The sequence below is a fragment of the Mytilus californianus genome, unplaced genomic scaffold (genome assembly GCF_021869535.1).
Source record: "Mytilus californianus isolate M0D057914Y unplaced genomic scaffold, xbMytCali1.0.p SCAF_2, whole genome shotgun sequence".
NCBI lineage: Eukaryota > Metazoa > Mollusca > Bivalvia > Mytilida > Mytilidae > Mytilus > Mytilus californianus.
This window is the reverse complement of record NW_026262668.1, coordinates 71,967,489-71,988,653: the sequence shown is the minus strand read 5'-3', so window position 1 is coordinate 71,988,653 and position 21,165 is coordinate 71,967,489. Positions and strand designations below refer to the sequence as shown.

The 21,165-nt window shown below is 32.4% G+C and overlaps 1 protein-coding gene across 3 annotated transcripts in view; it reads left to right on the top strand.

Moving 5' to 3' along the window:
• The first annotated feature begins 343 nt into the window (after positions 1 to 343).
• The window catches only part of LOC127728097 (uncharacterized), a 33,757-nt gene continuing 12,935 nt past the window's right edge, over positions 344 to 21,165 (top strand). The window contains exons 1-2 of one of the 3 annotated variants that reach the window (XM_052235324.1): positions 344 to 621; positions 10,651 to 10,904. In XM_052235324.1, the coding sequence (XP_052091284.1) occupies positions 10,770 to 10,904 (135 nt within the window). In that variant the 5' untranslated portion in view covers positions 344 to 621; positions 10,651 to 10,769. Of the gene's footprint in view, positions 622 to 8,705; positions 8,783 to 9,012; positions 10,905 to 21,165 lie in introns of those variants that run through there. The other 2 variants (XM_052235322.1, XM_052235323.1) reach the window with 2 other exon arrangements.

The window sequence follows — 21,165 nt, the reverse complement described above, 5'->3', positions numbered from 1 at the left end:
CATGAACCATGTCGGATCAAGTTCATGTACATGTATAACGAAGAAATTACAGTCAACTCCGAGTAAGACACAATTTGTTGTAACAGTCATGTTGACTGTTGATTGTTGTATTGAGAAATGTATGCTTGTTCTGAAATCTTTACAATTGTTCTTCTTTGAAGTTCTTTTCTTTTCTGCATGTGCATGTACAACAGTGCATATGTCTCATCCTGAGCGGATAACAGAAAGTTAAATACTTTGAAGGTCATAACATATATAACTTAAGTTTTTCATATTTTCCAAACAGAATTTATTTTTTGCATAATTTAACAGTTAAAATTGTTTGTTCTTTAACAGTTAACCATGATTATTTTGCAACTGTTAAACATTATCAATAAAATTAACAGGGTATCAGTTAAATAAATATGTGTGATAGGTATTCTTAAGTCACTGTGTGAATGTATTTACAAATAGGAGACATTCCTTTTTAAACATATTTCAATTTGTGGACAAAAAATAACTTGCCGATTTTATGTGTATCAACAGGGAACTAAATTACATACAGTCGTTGGAATACTGAGAGAAATTATCTGATTATACCTGAATCATAGAACTTGGTGACAACTTGGATCATTTACAACTGTAAGTTACATTACAATATTCAATACATGTTATATATATAAATTTGTTGAAAACGCATATTTATAAAGTATTCTATAGCCATACAGGTAACTGCCAACTGGTTTGCTGACTTCGTTCCCATTCACAGGTTACACCTACCTCATATTAAAATAAATTTTATTGTGTGTGTAGACGAGACTACGAAAGCCTATTAGATAAACTATGATTATCTCGTAATTACGAGATAAAAATATTTTTTTTGTGACCCTAATAGGCTTTCGTCATATCTTAAGGGCATACGATATAAACTGGAATCCGATTGTTTTAAGCTACACTCAAACGTCTATGAACAAAGTGTAGTAGTCAGCCGAGAACCAGCTTACATACGATACAGTTACAGGGAAGGTAATGACGTTGCTAACGTAAAATGTTATTTTCGCGACGTCAAACTGCGACATATCGGGAAAAGATGCATTTTTCGAGTGTTTTTTAATAATTAGTTTTAAAACGAGCACATGGACCCCTCTTCATTTGAATCGATACTGTATGAAGAGTATTTGTTCCAATTTTTATGAAAAAATCACAGATAATTTTTTTTTAAATTAGGTAAATAAGCAGCAAAAAATCCCGTTTGTCTAAATGTGGAAAATTTAATTAAAATGAATTATTTACAAAGAATTGTTACAGAAATTTAGAGCATAATTTTGTATAGAAGATATTCCTAATCTTTTTACAAAAATCCGCATATGTTTATTTTTTTAAACAAAAAAGTTAAGTGGGTCTGTCCAAAGGATAGAAATGTCCAAGAAACCGAAATTTTAAGTAAATGTCTAAAATTTCAACCCCATTTATCAGTCTAAATTTAGCACATAAAGGTATATTTTTATTTCATATTTGAATTGACTAAGTAAAAAATAGCTTGTTTGCAAATTTTCGTAAAAAATCACCATGGGATCAAAACTGTATCGTATGCCCTTAACGTCAAAACGGCTGTTACAAAGACCCAAGACTTAGTATCTACGCCACATATCGAAAAGTTGACTAGACCAAGTATTCGAACAAGACGAAAAAGATATATAGCCAACTTTCCTCCACAGGGTCAAAATTCGGAAGTTACTGACATGACTCAGTACTGGACCATGAAAATTACAATGAAAATATTCCCAAAATTTTGAGTACAAAGTGTTTATTTTCATTACATGAAAATAACAGAATGCATTGAATTAAACATGTCAAACAGACATCATTGTGAACATCGTCATCTAAAAACCATTCGGAGATTCCTTAAATCATATCTACTTGAAGATCATCAGTTGAAAAGGTTGTTTAATAAAAAAAAGGCCAATAAAATCAGAGAATGAAAATAAATGGGAGGAAAAAAAAGAATAACAAACACTAGACAAGTGCCGAATTTTCTTTTTTTACGTCATCTTTTTCTAAGGGAATTTTAAATGATTTAGCAAGTTGTTTTCCTACATAAACGACTGGATTTGTTAAATCATGGAAGTATTATATTTCATTTCACTTCCATCGTTAAAGGAAGTGACTTTTATATGTTGATGAAGCATATACATAGCTATTTTGTTGTATTCTAATCTGATATTTGAATTAACTACACTTTTCCGTTTTTGGAAGAGAGAGGTGCTTGTATAAACTTAACTTATATTATAAATAATGCTGATCATCCAACTTTTTGACTAGTAAGTTTTTCCTCATTAGTGAACTTTTAGTATGACATTGGGGCAGACTTTTATGAAAGGCCGTTCATGTAAAAAAAAAAGATAAAATAACGCGTTAACAATTAACGCGATCAAATCACATTTAACGCGATCAATACAGTTTTAACGCGTTAATTGATTATTGATTATTTAACGCGTTAAGCACTAAACTTCAAAAAATGACCGAAAAAGCATTCTACTTTCGCCTTAAAGACGTCAAATTTTACTTGAAACTTACTAAATGAAATGGCTGCATGTGTCACATCTTCGTCAATTAACACGATAATGTTTAAAGATTTTCAGCACATTTAGATATTATTGTCATTGATTACTTATTGCGTTAAAACAATAATTAACGCGTCAGAAAAGAAGGTTAAATGCGTTAAGAGAAGATGTAACGCGTTAAAAGTTTAAAAAGTATACTTTCAACGCGTTTAAAGTAAATTTTCGCGTTAAAGATAAAGGACAAGGTACAATAAGGGTCATTTTTGGCCCCTGCTTTTTATAATTTCAATAGACTAGATTTAGAAATTTAAAAAAATGACAATTTTTTGTATTATCATTTTTTTGGTTGCCTAGCAACAGATTTGAAATCTGCCATTAATATACTATTATATACCTTATTTATCAAAAAATGCGTTTTTTCCATATGAATCAAAATGTATCATTGTATAATACATTCATGGAAATCTCAAACAGTTACGTTTTATTTATTAATATTATTTAAACGAGTATATATCAACACCTTAACCACCAGAATGACCCTTAGCAACAATACCTTATACTAAGCAACCACAACATTTGGTATCTGCTCAAGATTTATGTAATCAATAATGTGTTATAAACCAAAGCTATATGTTTCTATTGTAGGTACTTAAACGGCAATTGTACAAATCTTACATTTTGTTAGCTTGTTGTATGCTTAGAAACTACCTAGCAACCGTACGCACTGCATATCAACGACCGTTTTCATGTATGATTTACGTTGATCATGTTGATATTGTACTTTTTTGCTGGTATTTTGTCATCTACGGTATTGATCTTTTGTAGATTTATCTATATCCGACTTTAGAAGGAAGTCACTTGGTGTTCACTTAAAGGAAAAAAAGCGCCCTCTCAATATAGCATGTATAGCATACTATGTTTAGTATAAAATACCCAAAAAAAAAGAGAACCAGGCTCAAGCTAGCAGCCACTACGCTAGCAGCCACTTTAAAGATAAATCTAAAATCCTAAAAGATGCATAAGATTTAAATTCAACAGAATTGTTTTTAAAATATATCAAACTATGCAATTGTAAAATTAAGAAGAAGATGTTAAATGAAGAATTATATACCAGTATTTTAATTCCCTTTTCAAAAGTGAAAACAAAGGTATACATGTGCCCCACCGAAGTATAATGATAACTACGGGATAACTGAATCGTCCAATTGTGTTGCTCATTGTAAGGTTTAGAAATAGTACTTATTATTGCCGTTGGGAATTTTTGACAGACTTTGAAAGATGGGGGTGGAGTGAGGGGTAGGCGTTTAAGACTCTTTAGACCTAAGTTTGGTCCTCTGGTAAAGACAAACCATGAGTTGTCCAACCTGGGCCTTTTGGCTCAATGGACCATAGACCTTTACCTATCATTTGCACCTAGTGTGTAAAAAAGTATTGCCGTTGGGAATTTTTGACAGACTTTGAAAGATGGGGGGTACAATATCAACATGATCATGATAGATGCCTACCCCCCCCCCCCCCCACCCCCACCCCCTTTTCCCCTTTCCCCCCGTCTTTCATTTGTCACCATACGAAATGTATCTCTTATTTCATTTGTGAGTGATTCAAATATTGCTCCTACTGACTGAGAAATAGCTGGTGAACTATTAGATTGTTCTCATTTCATGTGTATTACTCACCTATATATCATCACTAGCAATTGATGATCTATCAGTTGGACTAAATCTAATTATATCAGACTGCAAAGAATCATCCATTTTAAAATGATTTTTATTTTTCAAACTTACACCAGATAATTTTTAAAATTAATGATTTTGATCCCACTTCTGACACCAGTGTAGCGTTCCGGGGTTTTCGAATCAGGATTCCCGGCGTTACTTATGTTGGCCTCCGGTGAAGGAAGTAATAATAAAAATCATAAATGCAGTTCATAAATTGTATTATTTTCTGTTTCAGTAATTTTGATATGCAATACAACAAATACAGTGGTTCATAAAATATACACGAGATGAAATAAAATACATTCATAATATATTTATACAAGTAATACAGCAAGGTGCATTACTTGCACCAAGTTTAATAAAAAAATTCTTCTAAGTTCTAGCGCTCGGTGCAAGAAAATCTGCTTGAGACACTGCATTCTAATACTTCGCATTACTTGGTGCAGGAAAATCTACCTGGTTCACTGCATTCAGGGTCATTCAGATACTCGGTGCATGGTTAGCGATTTACCCCATTCGTCATAACTCGGCCGATTCCGTACCTCATAGAAGGAGAGTAGCGGAGTCACCCGAGGATTGCCGATTGCGATTTACCCGAGCAAACAGTACGTCAGCATTTTGGATATGAGGACTTGGCTAATTATCAAGTCTATTGAATATAAGTCACCAAGCATTCTTACTTGGTGCAGCAAACATTGTTTGAGATATACTGCTAACCGCATGGATAATCTTGAATCTTGGGAGATAATCTCCCAGTTGGAACTTGCATTCCGCATTTTATACAAAAGCGTCGGTTTACTGGTGATGTAAAGTTATTCATAAAAGAACAGGAACACATAACGTTACATTTGGCGCGTTGCAATGAAACTAAATGTAAACAAATACAAAATGAACAATTACACTCATAAATAAAGTCTATATGTAGATTTTAGGAAGTCATTAGATAATGTGAGGTCCAGGTAGGCTATTTCTTCTGTAAAATACGGATCAGAACACAACAACGGACATCTGCATGTACCAAGTGTGGAACGGAGACCGCAGTAATAATAAACGGATTTACACTTTTGGTATTTAGCTATATTTTGCCTCCGAATGACCTTAGATCTACTCCGAATCACCTTTTGACGTCAGGCAACAATCACTTTTTAATTGTGACGTCAAATGTTTTGAATTATGATGTCAAAGTTTACCTGTGTGACTTTACGTAATGGCGGACAAATTTGCATACAAGTGTAAATACGCCTATATATGAACACAACTAAAAATGTCAAACCTAGAGGGGCGTAACAATATGTACTTTTTTTCTTTTTTTTAAATTGGATACAAAATAGAAAATAGAACGCATGTTGTATTGCAAACTATTTTAAATTAAATATCCGATTTTTCAAAATGTTTTTGGTGTAATGATATCTGCAACAATGATGCACAAATGTGCAGATCAGTTGTCAATAAGTCATCGATGTAACGTTAGACAATAAAGCAACATGTATACGTTTATCGTCTGATGGTAAACTCATCGTACAGAGAATGGATTGGACTTATTGCTTTCGAGTACTATACAAACCTTCACAAAACAAGCTTTATTTAAGAGATACAAAAAAATAAAATAAAAACTGTAAGGTTTTTTTTTATATTTCTATATGCTCTGGTATATCTTGAGCTAACGTCATTCGTTTTGGGCGATGCTCAATGAAGCTTTATTATCTACTGTTGAACTATCAATGTGAAGTTTTAACAACTTCCATGATGAGCCACAGCAATACAGATCCTGACTGTTTCATGTTTGATATTGTCTCATGTTAGAAATTAACAATTATATTTCAAGTAATTGAACTATTTGTTTTGCTCACAAATTCCTTAAGTGATTGATTGATTGATAGAACCACCGACAATCGGCAGGAAAACTGACAGTCCCCCATTCAATTAAGGGCATACGATACAGTTACAGGGGAGGTAACGACGTTGCTAACGTAAAATGTTATTTTTCGCGACGTCAAACTGTGACATATCGCGAAAAGATGCATTCTTCGACTGATTTTTATCATTCAGACTGATTTAACTTTAAAACGAGTTCATGGACCCCTCTTTTTAAAAATGACATTTGGCTTGATTATGTATAAAGATTATTTTTGCCATTTTTTATAAACAAATCACCGATGAATTTTTTTTTAAATTAGATAGATATACAGCAAAAAATTCCGTTTTTTGACAAAAATCATGAAAATATGAATAAATCGATTATTTCCAAAGAAGTGTTACACAAATTCAAAGCACACTTCTGTAGAGAAGATATTACAGATGTTTTTACAAAAGTCCGCTTGCGTTTATCTTTTGAAACAAAAAAGTTAGGTATGTCTTCACAAAGGATAGACATTTCAAAGAAACCGAAATTTCCAGTAAATGTCTAAAATTTCTACCCCATTTATCTCTAAAAGTAGCACATGAAGGTATATTTTTTATTACATATTTGAATTGACTAGGTGAAAACAGCTTGTATGCAAACTTTAGTCAAAAATTCACCGTGGGATAAAAACTGTATCGTATGCCCTTAAGATCGGAGTCGAACGCACACGTCACGTGCGGGGTTCCAACAGTAGATGAACTAATTAAACCATTCTATCACCGAGGTCCCTTGTCTAAAGTGCAGTTATTCGTTTATATAGCCACAGACGCGTAGACATGTTTTGTAAATAATGAGATGTAAAAATGTTACATCGTCAAGCACCATTACAGACATATATACGCATTGATGGAAAATGAGCATCTTACACTAATGATTTACAATATTCATTGTTATTCCATATAGGTACAATTATAGTAGGGTTTTCTATATGAATTGGATTTTGAATAAAACAGCATTTTCAACCGAATAACAATGATATTCACCTTTAATTGGTATAATGTTTGATGTACATTTGGTTACGAATATGGAGTAAAACAATAACTGTTTCCTCTTTTCCTCGAATGTAACATATCGAATTTAGACTTATCGCCTGGTTTGTACTTACAGTAACAGGAGCAACACGACGGATGCCACATGTGGAGCATGATCTGCTTACCCTCCCGGAACACCTGAGATCACCCCCGTTTTTGGTGGGGATCGTGTTACTCAGTATTTAGTTTTCTATGTTGTGTTTTGTGTACTGTTGTTTGTCTTTTCGTCGTTTTTCGTGTATTGCCATGGCATTGTCAGTTTGTTTTCGACTTGTGAGTTTGAATATCCATTTGGTATCTTTCGTCTCACTTTTGATGTCTTTTGTTTCGGTAAATATGTGGTTTAATTGACTTTTGAAAAACTTATATTCTCTTCGGTCGTCGTAACCACATATCTACCTCATCAAAAGACCGTAATTGTATAATATTTCACGTTCATTGCAACACAAACAAAAAATATATGCTGGACTTTGATACTGAATATATCTCCATCTGTAAAAACGACGATGTGATGTCACCTGATGTGATTATTAGCTGAAACGTTAAAGTTCAAACCCGGGGGTAAAAGTTAGTTTTCAGTGATATATATTGAATATTATTTTTGTACATGTCAATCCAGATACTCCATATTTCAATTTTTGAAATGTATTCAATGTTAAATAACGCATGAAGTTATACATAAAATGTTTCATATATGACAAGAGAGTGGATTTAGAACTTAAATAAACGAAAAATAATAATACAATAAAGATAAAAGGTAACATTCGTTAAGGAATGATATTAGATATTTACAAGAGTGGTTAAAATATAAAACATAAATATATTAGCTAAAGTTAATCAATCAAGCTTTTAAAATGCACTTATAAATTGACATCTCTCCAAAGATTTTTTTCTTTAAGATGTTATTTAAATATTAATTCACACTTCTACGAATATCTAAGATATAATCTTAATTCGGTTTTAAAAACGCCATGGTCTATAATATATAAGTATATCATTCATCGTTAATTTATATATAAGAAGAGAGGTAAATTTATGTGTGGAGGGAGGGGGCTCGTCCCCTTATAGAGCAACATATATGATAAATGCATAGAATCACTCCAAACGTTGGCTTGACAGGGGCCCTCACTTTCTGTATCCGCACCTGAAGAACTCATCGTTATTAAAATTTAATCTATAATAAGATGTTTGAAGCTATTCACATCCTGATGTCATTTACAGATGTAATGGATATTCGACATGTATCATGCTTTATCCTAAAAATAAGGTAAACATTGAAATTACTGAAAATCCCCTTTCTATTAAGTATATCTCAAAGTTCACACAAATTAAGTTATATTTATAGCATAGTATTCCGAGTTAGACAAATAAACTTTCGAACGCGAAGCGTGAGAAGTTTATTTGGCTAACGAGGAAGGCGTTGCTATAAATGATTTGTGACATGAATGACCCGCCCACATTCCAAAACATCGTTTGGCGGCAAAATATAATAAACCGCAGTGTCAAAATATTTTAGGAAGCATGGCAGACGTATTCCCCCTTCCAGATTAGCTAGAAATCGAAGGCGATGATATAGTTCTCTCTCAGGTGTGTATTTTTTTTTATATAAAACTAGATTGACTTGCGGTTATTGTCCTTTTTTGGGGCTTTTAATCGGAAATCGGTAAATATTGCTGTGATTTTTTTAGCTTAGTATACATTTCAATTATGTCGATCATCTGATTTATATGCCCTTTATGAGCAATGTATTTTCGGAAATGAAAATGTTTTATTCTATTAAAACGAATTTTTAAAAATATTTTTTTACTGTTTTGCAGGTTCTTCACGATGTCGAGAAGATATATCATTAGCAGACGCGTCGGCAATAATAGAGGAAAATATTAATCTGTCGCAAATTCAAACGCATCAAAATATTGAACCATTTTATGGCATGAGTGTTTCGCAAGCTGTGGATTATTACGATTTAGGAACGTTTGACAAGGAGATTTCCAATTCTTAATCCGCCTCTAGATTCCACCGGGACTGCACCAGCGCCATTTTATGAGGAAAATTCTGGTACTGAAGCGACAAATGGAAAACTCGAGCGTGTTGGCCATTCCAGCGATAAAACGTCAAAGGATCATTTTCAAATTGCAACTTGAGCAACATTTCATTTTGATTTATTATTGTTGTTGTTTTTTTTTTTTTTTGCAAATATGTTCTGTTTCAAAAGTGACAGAAGTTATGTTTATTTTTTTCGGCTACTTCTTGAAATTTAGGAGTGGACATTATATTTTTTGTTCTCTTGCCTGACGGATAAAATCTGCAGAAATTTCCTTTAAATTTGTATTTTGTATTTGAAACCTAATAAAACTGACATTGATGTGTGTGGTTTTTTGTAGGCGTCATCTTTTCCTAAGGAGGCGGAGCTTACCCATGCAATATTGGTTTTAGTGTTGTTGGTTATTTCATGGCTGTTTTCTCATTGAGTTATATAGGCCCATGTGACCTTTCATGCAATATTATTTGGTTGCTTCAGTTTAGAGCATACATTATTGTACATGCTTGTCGTCTCTATCTTATTCCATAAAAAGATCAAAGGAAAAAAGAAGATTCATGTTACAATTGTGTTTACCGCTACTTTCAGCACTATATATTTCGTGGCAGCCAGAACGATGAAGGCCATTTGATATGCCGAAATATTTGTCGATACGATTTCAAGGCATTTCATCTTGTTCGTATATTTTTATCTTTTATTACTAGCGTTGCAGATAAGATCGGTCTTCTTAGGTCGTTTACGCTCCATATTTATTTCAAAAATCTTTACAAATATTTGTTTTTAACAAATTCTAAATTGCCTTGGAGATATATGTGTGCATGAAGCGTAAAGGAAGGCTTCAAAGCTTATTCAAAATTCAAATTGCCTTGAATGACAATGGAAATAATGTGAGGTGTTAAACTAAACCTCAATTTGAATTTATAAATGTCTTTTACGATTATTTCAATCTGATTAAAATGCAGTGTTCACGCTTTAGTTTCAACATCTTCGTTCATTTGGCGCAATGTCTTCGTTAATTTGTGTGCCGTGTATTGATCTCTCTCGTTACACATTCTATCGTTGATGATAATAAAAGAAATAATTTTAACAGACAAATGTGCACAAGGGTGCTGTATCCGATGAGTACGCGCAATGATATATGGTTTTAACATTTTGTAAAGGATGAATCGGCGATTGTGTCCGAAGTTTCTACCATGTGTATATGATTTAGATTTTTCATGTAGATAATTAAAACACGGGACATACAAATAGATTCATACAAACAGATGGATAATTATACAGAGTGCAGCTAGGCCAGTCATTATTGATCGAACATCTTACGATTGCAAACAATATATAAATATATATATATATCAATACACAAGATGCATATGAATTATCAGGCTTTACTTGTTAATTTTATTTATTCACATTACAGTATTACAGTTGGAAAGGTGCTAATAATACCGGAGATAGTTTGATCAACGGACAGCATGTGTGTTATTTTAAAAATACATTCGAACATCTGATAGAAATTAGGATTACTTGTTATACACAATGATCCGGTATCGTCGATTTACTCTAAAGTTTCACAGTCTAGCAATATTCATTGTCCTTGGGTTTTTGTTTGCTGGTCATCTCTACACACACGACAAACTGAAACGGGCAGATATTTTAAGTTCAATTTTTCAGGTAGGTGGTTTTATAAATATTTGTTTTTTTCTGTAAAATTTGATTAAGATCCGTTTCCTCCGTTCTCTCACACCCAATTCATCCTCACGGCTGAATGTAATTTCTAAAGAATATTTTTGAAAAACAGAATTGGACTGCTAACATATTTTTTTATCATATCGAAATCTGATCGACATGCTTTGTGATCAGTGAAACATAGGAAAGCTTGTCGTGTTTATTATTTCAGGAAACAGCCCAGTCTTGTTTCTGAATCCGTTTAGGTTAGAGAGTAATGTGCTTTTGTCAGTAAATATTGTGTAAAATAGGGGAACTTGTATTCAGGACTCCGAAAGAATTCCTTTCACTCGCTTAACACGACTGATATTTGAGATTGGTGGGGATTTTTTTTAGATAAAAGTATTTAAATAGAAATTATCCACTTGAAAGATGTGACAGTAATTTTACAAATACCATAGGGGCCGACCTCGGGAGGAAAAGGGGGGACTAACCATGTAAAGAGTGGTAGGGATGAGCCGCAGGAACAGGTCGTCATTTTTAGCTACTGATATATTATTGTCAAAAAATACATGATAGTTTATGTATTTTTGTTATAAAAAAATATGTGACAAGGGTCGGAAACTGGATGTTTCAGCTGCCCACCCTACCCCAACAGGATCGAAGTGTTACTGATATATATATATATATATATATATATATATATATATATATATATATATATATATTTAAAAAATCACTGACTTTGATTTTGAATTTTGACGCATTTAAGGGAACAACCATTTAACTTTGAGGGGTAGGCAGAGGGGTTTATTCATTCTAATACATTTTTCGTACCACGCACGCATCAAATTATTTATCTTTAAAGAAATTAACATTAAATTAATTTAATGACAACACTCTCAATCAGAATCTTTATTTTCATTCTCCCAGTTCAAATATTTTATTCTTCAAAGTTGGGATCAGAATATGTTTTGTAGTAAAAAACATAACCCCCCTAAAAGTTTAATGGTTGTCCTCCAAGTTTAAAGGTGGAAACCAGCTGTTAGGTAGTTTCTTTACTAGCAAGTGATGTAAGAAACAGAGCAATGCTATACTTTTAGGTTTTACAGACTAAAATAATGTTCTCCTTTACGTGAAAATGTTGACATATACTCCCTCCCTTTTACAGAAAAATTAGTATAAAAATTCCTTGATGTTCAAATCCCCTATTGAAAATTATTTTGAAAGATTAAGACTGCTTCTGCCAATGTTGAACGCCTAGTAATAGTTAGAGTACTTGATATATACATTTTCTTATCTGAAATTACTATGAAATTTTTAAGAAAATTATCTCTTTTTTGTTTCATCTCCAGTAATACAGCTCGAGTATCCTTACTTTTTGTCGGAAAAATAGTTGTTTTGTCTAATATATCTAGATTTTCCGAATCTATAATGTTTAAACTATAATGAACAATGATCTTCTTTTGAGCGACAGCTGCCGTGCTAACATAATAAAAGCTGTTGACTTGGTGTCTTCCCGATTGTCCCACTTTTTAAAAATATATGCAAATTAAAAAATGTAATGAAAGTATGTCGGACAATTAGCGTGTGAGCAGGTTTCATATTCATTTAACATCAACATGTTCGCGTCCTGAATATGCAATTAACTTCAGTGTGGGAACGGAACGGTACAATCATTCGTGGCGTCTGTCGTCGTAGTCGTCGTAATCTTAAAAAAACTTCTCCTCTGAAACTACAATTCCAATTTCAGCCAAACTTGAAATGAATGATCCTTAGGGTATATCCGTCAGTCAACAAACATGGCCAAATACGGCTAGAAAAACTAGAACAAAAGGTTAAAATGCATTAAATATCTTAATATTATCTTGAAAATCAAAAGATAATGTTTTCAAAATAAATGCTCAGTATGTAATAACCTACCTACTTCCTAATGGCACCAAAATTATCAAACGGCTTCTTATAGGAGTTTCTGCCCTGAAATACGTTTTTTTTTTTTTTAAATTTCGTCTTCTGCCCATTATCTCAAAAACTATAATAGATAGGTAGAAACTGTAATCATCAACAATGATCAACAATACAAGAGCTATAAAAATGTCACCGAAACCATGCATTGGATGACTTATGAGAAATTGTCCTTAAATGACGATTTTTGTCAGAAAATTGTGTTATATCTTACCAGGAAAGAACGATGCCAAGTAAAAAGTAGATTTACATAATATTTATGTACGTTTCGGCAGCAAAGTTTATCGACAGGTTGTAGGTATTCCTATGGGCACTAATTGCGCCCCTTTAATAGCAGACTTGTTTTGTACTGTTATTAATCACAGTTTATGACCAAACTCAGTAAAGACCCGTCTAAATTGCATTTAATTGATAAATTCAACAACACTTACCGTTATCTTGATGATATTTTTTCGTTAAATAATCAAGAATTTTCTCAATATACTGCCGAAATTTACCCAAAGGAACTTACTTTAAATAAATCAAATTTAAACGGTAACAACTGTCCTTTCCTAGATTAAGATATTTCGGTTTTACACGGGAAACTCCACACTAAAATTTACGACAAAAGGTACGATTTTTCGTTCCTTATTGTTAATTTTCCCTTTTTGGATGGTGATGATCCTTTGGCACCATCTTACGGTGTTTATATTTCACAACTCGTTCGCTATGCTCGTGTCTGTTGTGACGTTTTTGATTTTAACGAACGTAATCTATGTATTACTGGTAAATTATTAAGCAAGGGATTTCGTTACCACAAATTACTTAAAACCTTTACTAAATTCTTCCACAGATATAAAGATTTGGTTTTGAAGTTTGGTTGTATCTGTAGAAAACTTATTTCAAACGGGATTGCACATCCTCATTTTTACGGCAATATTGTTTACCGTGCCCGGAAATTTAGAAACGATCCTGGTAAACTTATCGATCCTTTAAATAAACTTATTCTAAAAGGTTACCAATTCAACACTGTAATTAGATCATTAAATGTTGTTTTTATTGGTACTAATATTGATTTTGTTATTAGTAAATTAAAAGCAAACTAAATATTATTGTTATATACATATACACATTCATGGATCTACAATCTGTCGATACCTGTATCTTGGCATTGCACAAGGTCATGTTTTTCTCTGACTGTTTATGACGTCTTTACACTAAATCCATTGGATGTTGGATGTGTACGGATTGATAATTTAGTCTTAGATGCATGATTTTTTTTTATTAGTTGTTAGTGGCTTTGAACTAGCTGTCAATAACTGCGAGTACTCTCAGATCTGTACTTAGTGTCTTTTTGTTGTTTGGATGTACAAGTACCCGGCCACGTCCACTTGTATTTGTAGTATTTGTATTTTTATCCATCTGATGAGTTAAGCCTCTTTCAACTGATTTTTATAGTTCGTTCTTATGTTGTACTGTTACACCACTGTCCCAGGTTAGGGGGAGGGTTGGGATCCCGCTAACATGTTTAACCCCGCCACATTCTGTATGTATGTGCCTGTCCCAAGTCAGGAGCCTGTAATTCAGTGGTTGTCGTTTGTTTATGTGTTACATATTTGTTTTTCGTTCATTTTTTGTACATAAATTAGGCCGTTAGTTTTCTCGTTTGAATTGTTTTACATTGTCATTTCGGGGCCTTTTATAGCTGACTGTGCGGTATGGGCTTTGCTCATTGTTGAAGGCCGTACGGTGACCTATAGTTGTTAATTTCTGTGTCGTTTGGTCTCTTGTGGAGAGTTGTCTCATTGGCAATCATACCACATCTTCTTTTTTTTATATTAGGTGATCTAGTGATCCATTGTCCTGAACATGCATGAAATATTTAACACTCGACGTTCAACAAACAAAAGTCAATCAATCAGATATCCTCGCTTGCAGAAAAAAAACTCTTTAAAGAAAATGCAAAACCCAAATATAAAATTTATTGTGACCTGTATTCTATGTTTCATAATATTGTGATAAAATCTAAAAAATATTTTGTCAAACGGTATAAACTTTTATTAAAACCTGAAAAGCAAAAATAAATAAAAAATTTAGTAACTAAGGGGAATAACTTTTGAACATTGAATGTCAAAATCATCAAGCTCATACATTTTTCTTTATAAATATTTGGTACAAACTTCATTTAAGAATTGAATGCTTCTTTTTGTAAATTTATAGGGGTGTAAAAGCGTTGACCGAAGTACATGTTGTATGAAAGCGCTTCCGCGCTTCATTCTAAAAATGTGCGCACTGTCAATGCTTTTACAACCCTATAAAATTACTAAAAGAAGCATTCAATACTTATAATTACATTTGTTTGCTAGGATCATGAAAACACGATTTCTATCAAGTTTTTCTTTTATTTACCTGTGCACTTTATTGTGGGAGCTCGTGTCATCATGAATGTTACATTTCATTTTGGAAATGAAGGTTAATTTCAGAATGACGCGAGATTGCTGTTAGCATTAAAAATAACGTGTTATAATGAAACATACATGTAATGTAATCATTCCTATAAATTTGTATGCAAGAAACTTTTATTTTATGTATGGAATTATGTATACTGATCATGTTAATCACCACTTAAGGCCGATGATAGATAGTATAATTACACCTTATGTAAGAATCCTGGGTTTTGATTGGTTGATATCCAGTGTATTTTTCGCCAATTTACTGTTATCAAATGAATATCGTTCATTTTTTAACGCCGCCGGGGTATATGCAAAAAGGATATGCCTTTTTTACCCTCTCTGCCATGGTATTTGCCAAAAATACTCTATCCGACTGGACGCTTGTAACGTCACGATCATCAATGCGTTTTTGAACGTTAACATGCGGTGTAATTAAACAGATATAGCATGTTCTTGAGGGGTATTTGCGAAAAATACCAGTCTTGAGAATGAATTTCCCTCGCCTTACGGCTCGCGAAATTTAACATTCTCTCGACTGGTATTTTTCGCAAATACCCCTCCTTAACATGATATATCTGTTCAAAAAATCGAGGAGGAAAATGACCTATCATCATGATCATCATCAGTTTACACGTAATTAATTTTTATAAAGGGTACTGCACTAGTAACGTGTGTCGGCGACATATAATTTGTATAATCACATGAAAAAAGTTTCTTCTAACATAATAATGAATGTTCAGAGGTAATATCATAAAATAATGGAGAGCGAAAAAATACATGAACTTATTCGATTTTTTTCTTTGCACAATTCAAAACCCAGTAGACAAGTACATTTGTACAGGAAACAAAGAAAAAAGCAAATTATTACGTAAGCAGAAACCACATTACATAATTATTAAAGCTCATGCATATCATAAACTGAAAGGTATCACGTTACGCAAGACTATCTCCGAATTCTTACATATTACATCACAACATAGTAGCGGTAATTACATTACATGTATGCTTCATAAGAATCCATACTTTTGATTGGCTGACAACAATCGATAGACATTCCAAACTTAGATTTTATTTCCAAATAAAATTTAACATTTCTGACAACACGTGCTTCCCGTGACAATGTCACAACAATGCATAGGAAAACATTAAAAAAGTGTGATATAACTCGTTATTTCACGGTTGTAACATAAAAATGTAATAATAAGAATTGAATTCTTCTTTTTGTAATTTCATAGGATTGTACAAGCGTTGATAGTGCGCACATTCGGTCAACGCTTTTACACCCCAATAAAATAACAAAAGGAAGCATTCAATTCTTAAACAATTAACAGAAAGCAATTGTTGATATTAAATATGAGAAACCAAGTTCACCGTGCAGTGTTGTATTTATGAATTATATTCCAATGATTCAAATCATTTCTGGGGTAGCATGCTCGCCCCAATTTCTGAATGTTGAGGGTTCAATTCTAGTCCGAGTATTACCAAATATTTGAAATTTTGTGTTTGCTTCTTATCTTCTAAGCAGTTGGCATGTAGGTTATAAAGTAAATCGTGCTTCTTTGGCAACTCCGCACTGTGTCCTAGATCACCCATCAAACTAGGATTTTTTGCAATACAATACGGGTTTTGCATATCGTCGAAGCCAGTATGGTGACCCAATAGTTTCGAACATCTACGTCCTATGGTTTCTGGTGTATAGTTGTCTCATTTTTTCAATCATACCACATCTCATTATTTTAAATAGTTGTATTTGATATTGGCTTATCGTCGAAGCCAGTACGGTGACCCATAGTTGCTAACATCTACGTCCTATGGTTTCTGGTGGATAGTTGTCTCATTTTTTCAATCATACCACATCTCATTGTTTTTTTTATAGTTGAAAGCTTTCGTTAGTCTAGTGATTTCCTATACTTATAACACAGTACCTAATGTGTAATGACATGTATAGATGAGACGAGGAAAAAAATACTACCACAAATTTGCAGATCTAACATATTTTGGCTATATAATGTATATGTTTAAAGCACAGGGATATAAATGAACAATATCACATACTGCATGTATATTGAATTGTCCCAACAAAAGAAAATAATACTTCCATATCTCATTTGGTTTTGTAAAACATAGTATTAGAGGCCTATTTACCTCTTAAAATAATAATGCTAATATATTTCCCCATTGTCACATAATAAATATATTTTAACCAGAATGAATCACTTATCTTTGTAAAAGGGTTCTAGTAAGTAGAACCACTCTTTCATTTAATGACAATGCCCAATTGACAATTTTTGCTAATGCGGTGTTTACAGTTCTAAAAATATTTAAGAACAGAAAGAAAACCATTAAATTTGTGTGTGCAATTTCAAATTCCAACTGCATTCTGACTTGCAACTTTAACAGTTAATATTGTTAATAAATTAATGTATTTTGGATAAGTTTGAACAACAAATAGATCAAGTATAAATTTTCCCAAAAATTTAAACACGTTACAAAATTAAAGTCATACTTTATTTACATTAAAATGAATAAGTTTACTACATTTTCCCAGAAATGCACGTTTACTTTTAAAAGATGCATAGATCTGAGAACTTGAATTAATCATATGTTTAGGATGAAATGTAAATTTTTACCTGACCTTTTCAAAAAGACAAAAATAAACACACAGTGGACAAGGAGGTATCACAATATCGTTGCAATATTTGATTCGTCTACTTTATTCCATAAAGAAACTCCTCAGGATAATCTCTGTTATTATCCATTAAGTATTGAAATTGAAAAATCTCATAAATATAATAGGCTAACAGCATGCCTAATAATCAGGTGCTAGACTTCCTTTCGATCACTAAAAACAATACCTTGTCAATAGGGACTTTAGTATATATCGGTATATAAGGAGAATACAACAAAAGTTACTTGAACTATTAACAAATGGGTGGTTTAAAAACAACGAATGGTGACCTGTGGACTAGTTGCTACATCAAGCAATCTCGTTTCTATTGTTATATTCTATTTAATGGGACAGTTAATTTCGTATACAATATAACCTCCTAGCTGGTTAGATATCAAATTATCGTGTTGATCATTAACACGTTCAATGCTATATTTTATTTTATGTCAATATAATACTGCCATTGGCAAAGTAACCCCTCTGGACTGATCAAGAAAGATCTCTGTTCGTATAAAAGGACAATTTGAACGCAGTCGTCAGACTTCTCATCATTTCCTTTCATTCCCGTTCCACAAACAGGTTTTGTTTTCAGAATGTTCACGAACCTACAGAGATTCATGTTAGCACTCGTCTATATTTTGCTATTACTTGACTACAAATACTACTGTAGCGTTGCCTCGGTTTCGACCTTTTAATGACTAGAACATTTCAGGATCAGTTTTAAAGCTAATTCTAGAATTTGAAATTATTTAGGATGTATATCTTTATTCTGTTTCATTTTTTTTGTATTTCAGAAAAATAAATGTATCTAGTTGACAATTTAATTACTTGATTTTGCTATGCTTGAGTAATAAAGGGATTCAATTTGAAAACCGTTTGTCTCTTAAAACAAAAATAAAATAAAACATTTTCAACTGGTTTCCATGACAATACGCTGGAACTTAATTATCTGCATTGTATCTTCTTTCTTTGTCCCCAGATATTGAAATTCAATACTTATTAACGGTACACATTCTAAGGGTATAATTTTAGAACAAATATCAATAGTAACAAATGTGTAATAAACCTGATATTAATGTAAATATCGATTTTTGTCCTCCAGAAACTTATATATACTTATGATATCGAATAATTCCAGAAACTGTTTCTTTTTTATTTCATAGTCTTACTGTCCTTTCACTCTTAGCCAAACTCTATGAAAAATTAATGAAAACTATGTTGTTCTGTTGACTCTGATTTGCTAAATGGTAACATTCATGACAAACAGTACAAATAGTGGAGTGACAAATCAAGAAACGGGTGCTTATTTCACGACTTTAATGGAACGTCATAACTGCAGGCTAAAATTTTTTTCTTTGCAAAGCCAATATCTTAATCTTACTTTTTGGCCGGTCGTAGTCATTTCGTGTGGTGCCCTGAGTTTTCAAAACGGAAAGAAAAAGACATGTTGATTTTTTCATTCAAAATGCAACTCGACAAAATATTTTACTCTTGTTTCTTTTATAATCCTCAGTCTTGATTTGGCATTTTATGAAGATTTTAAGTGCTTATTCATATTGTAAAACTATAATTCCCTCTATTTAGTCTTATTATGTTCGTTTTCACTTAGTTTTGAAAATATGCACTCTGTTTTATTTCAACGGAGTGGTTACAACATCTGTAAATTTACATTACATTAATATCTTCCAAATTTTTCGAGATAAAAAGTAACAAAACTTCATTTTGTAAAGTTATCAGACCACTCCGGCTCAATTTTTAAAATAAATTCACGTTTTTTTTTTGACATATTTTTAATAGACATTATAAGTCCGTGAAAAATCTATTTTTAACTATTGAAAAAAAAAATTACTGCATCAGACCATTGCTCGTGTTTGTATCAATGAAATATGATAGTATTGATATTTTTGTATCACAGGTTTAATGAACATTTTTTAAAGCTTTTGAACGATAATTTTTAGTCAAAAAGATATTTGATCGTGTTTTTTTCAATTATTTAAAAAATAGATTTTTTCTAACCCTTTATAATGCTGTGAACACAAGACCGACAGACTATGTGTACCACCGACTCTATGAAGTTAGTATAGTTCACCTGATGATGTTGATATAATACAATTATAGCCTTTGTAAGAGGTCAATACGAGGATATATCGACCTGAAAGAATTATATGGACTGAGGACAAAGTCAGTGGTCGATATACTTTTTTAGGTAGATATATCCTCGTATCGAACACATACAAAGTCTACAAGTGTTATATTATTATTGTCAATAAGCCAGAAGTAGAGCACTAATTCATTTGATTGGTTGTTTCGATTGTGTCAGATATTCTAAAAATAACTGCGATATCACTTTTCTAAAAAAAATCGTATAATATCACTTTTCTATCTGCTGTTTTCAGTCTACCTTTGAAAATATAGTTGAACATGTGACTCTTTCTGAACGAACCAAATTAGTTAAAATATACACAATAATAATATATAAAGATATCATTATCACAAATCTTGTAACAATTCATACACTTGTATGGTAAATTTAGAAAAGAATACACGGCATGATCAATACAGATACTTTCCATGCCGATGATCAACCATGTTGTTCCTAGTCTGTTATGACCAGATCATTGTCCATCCCTTTTGAATGGACTGCTAGTATTTTCTGCAAGCATAAATCGTACAAACGCGAACTTGAAACATCTACGTTATACTGAAACTGTCGAAGGACTCCCAAAAAATAATGAATTATTGGACAAAAACGAGAAATAAAATCACTCCTTTTTCACAAGAACTTAAAACCAAGCCCCTTAACTGCAGGGCTTGCTTGATTATGATTTTTCCAAAGAAAGAAGAATTAAACGATGAGTTGGATGTTTTACGAGATTGTACACAAACACTCTTTATCATGTCTTTTCTTTTTGAAAAATACTGGTGCTTCCTACTTCACGAATTGAAAATAACGCACGCTTCAGCCAAAATACAGTGTAGGTTAGAAAAACATTATGGAAAATCAACCGTTATACGGAAACAGAAAAGGCAGATAGAATCAAAAGTAGGATTCAGTAGTTAAATCTCAATTTCTGAACCCATTCAAGCAGGTAGCCATTTAAAATCTGGATAAATACTGTCAGAAATTGAAACTGAAATTGAGACAATAACTATAAAAGAAGACCAAAGATTACATGCAGCCGCTTCTATAGTTCCTATAGTT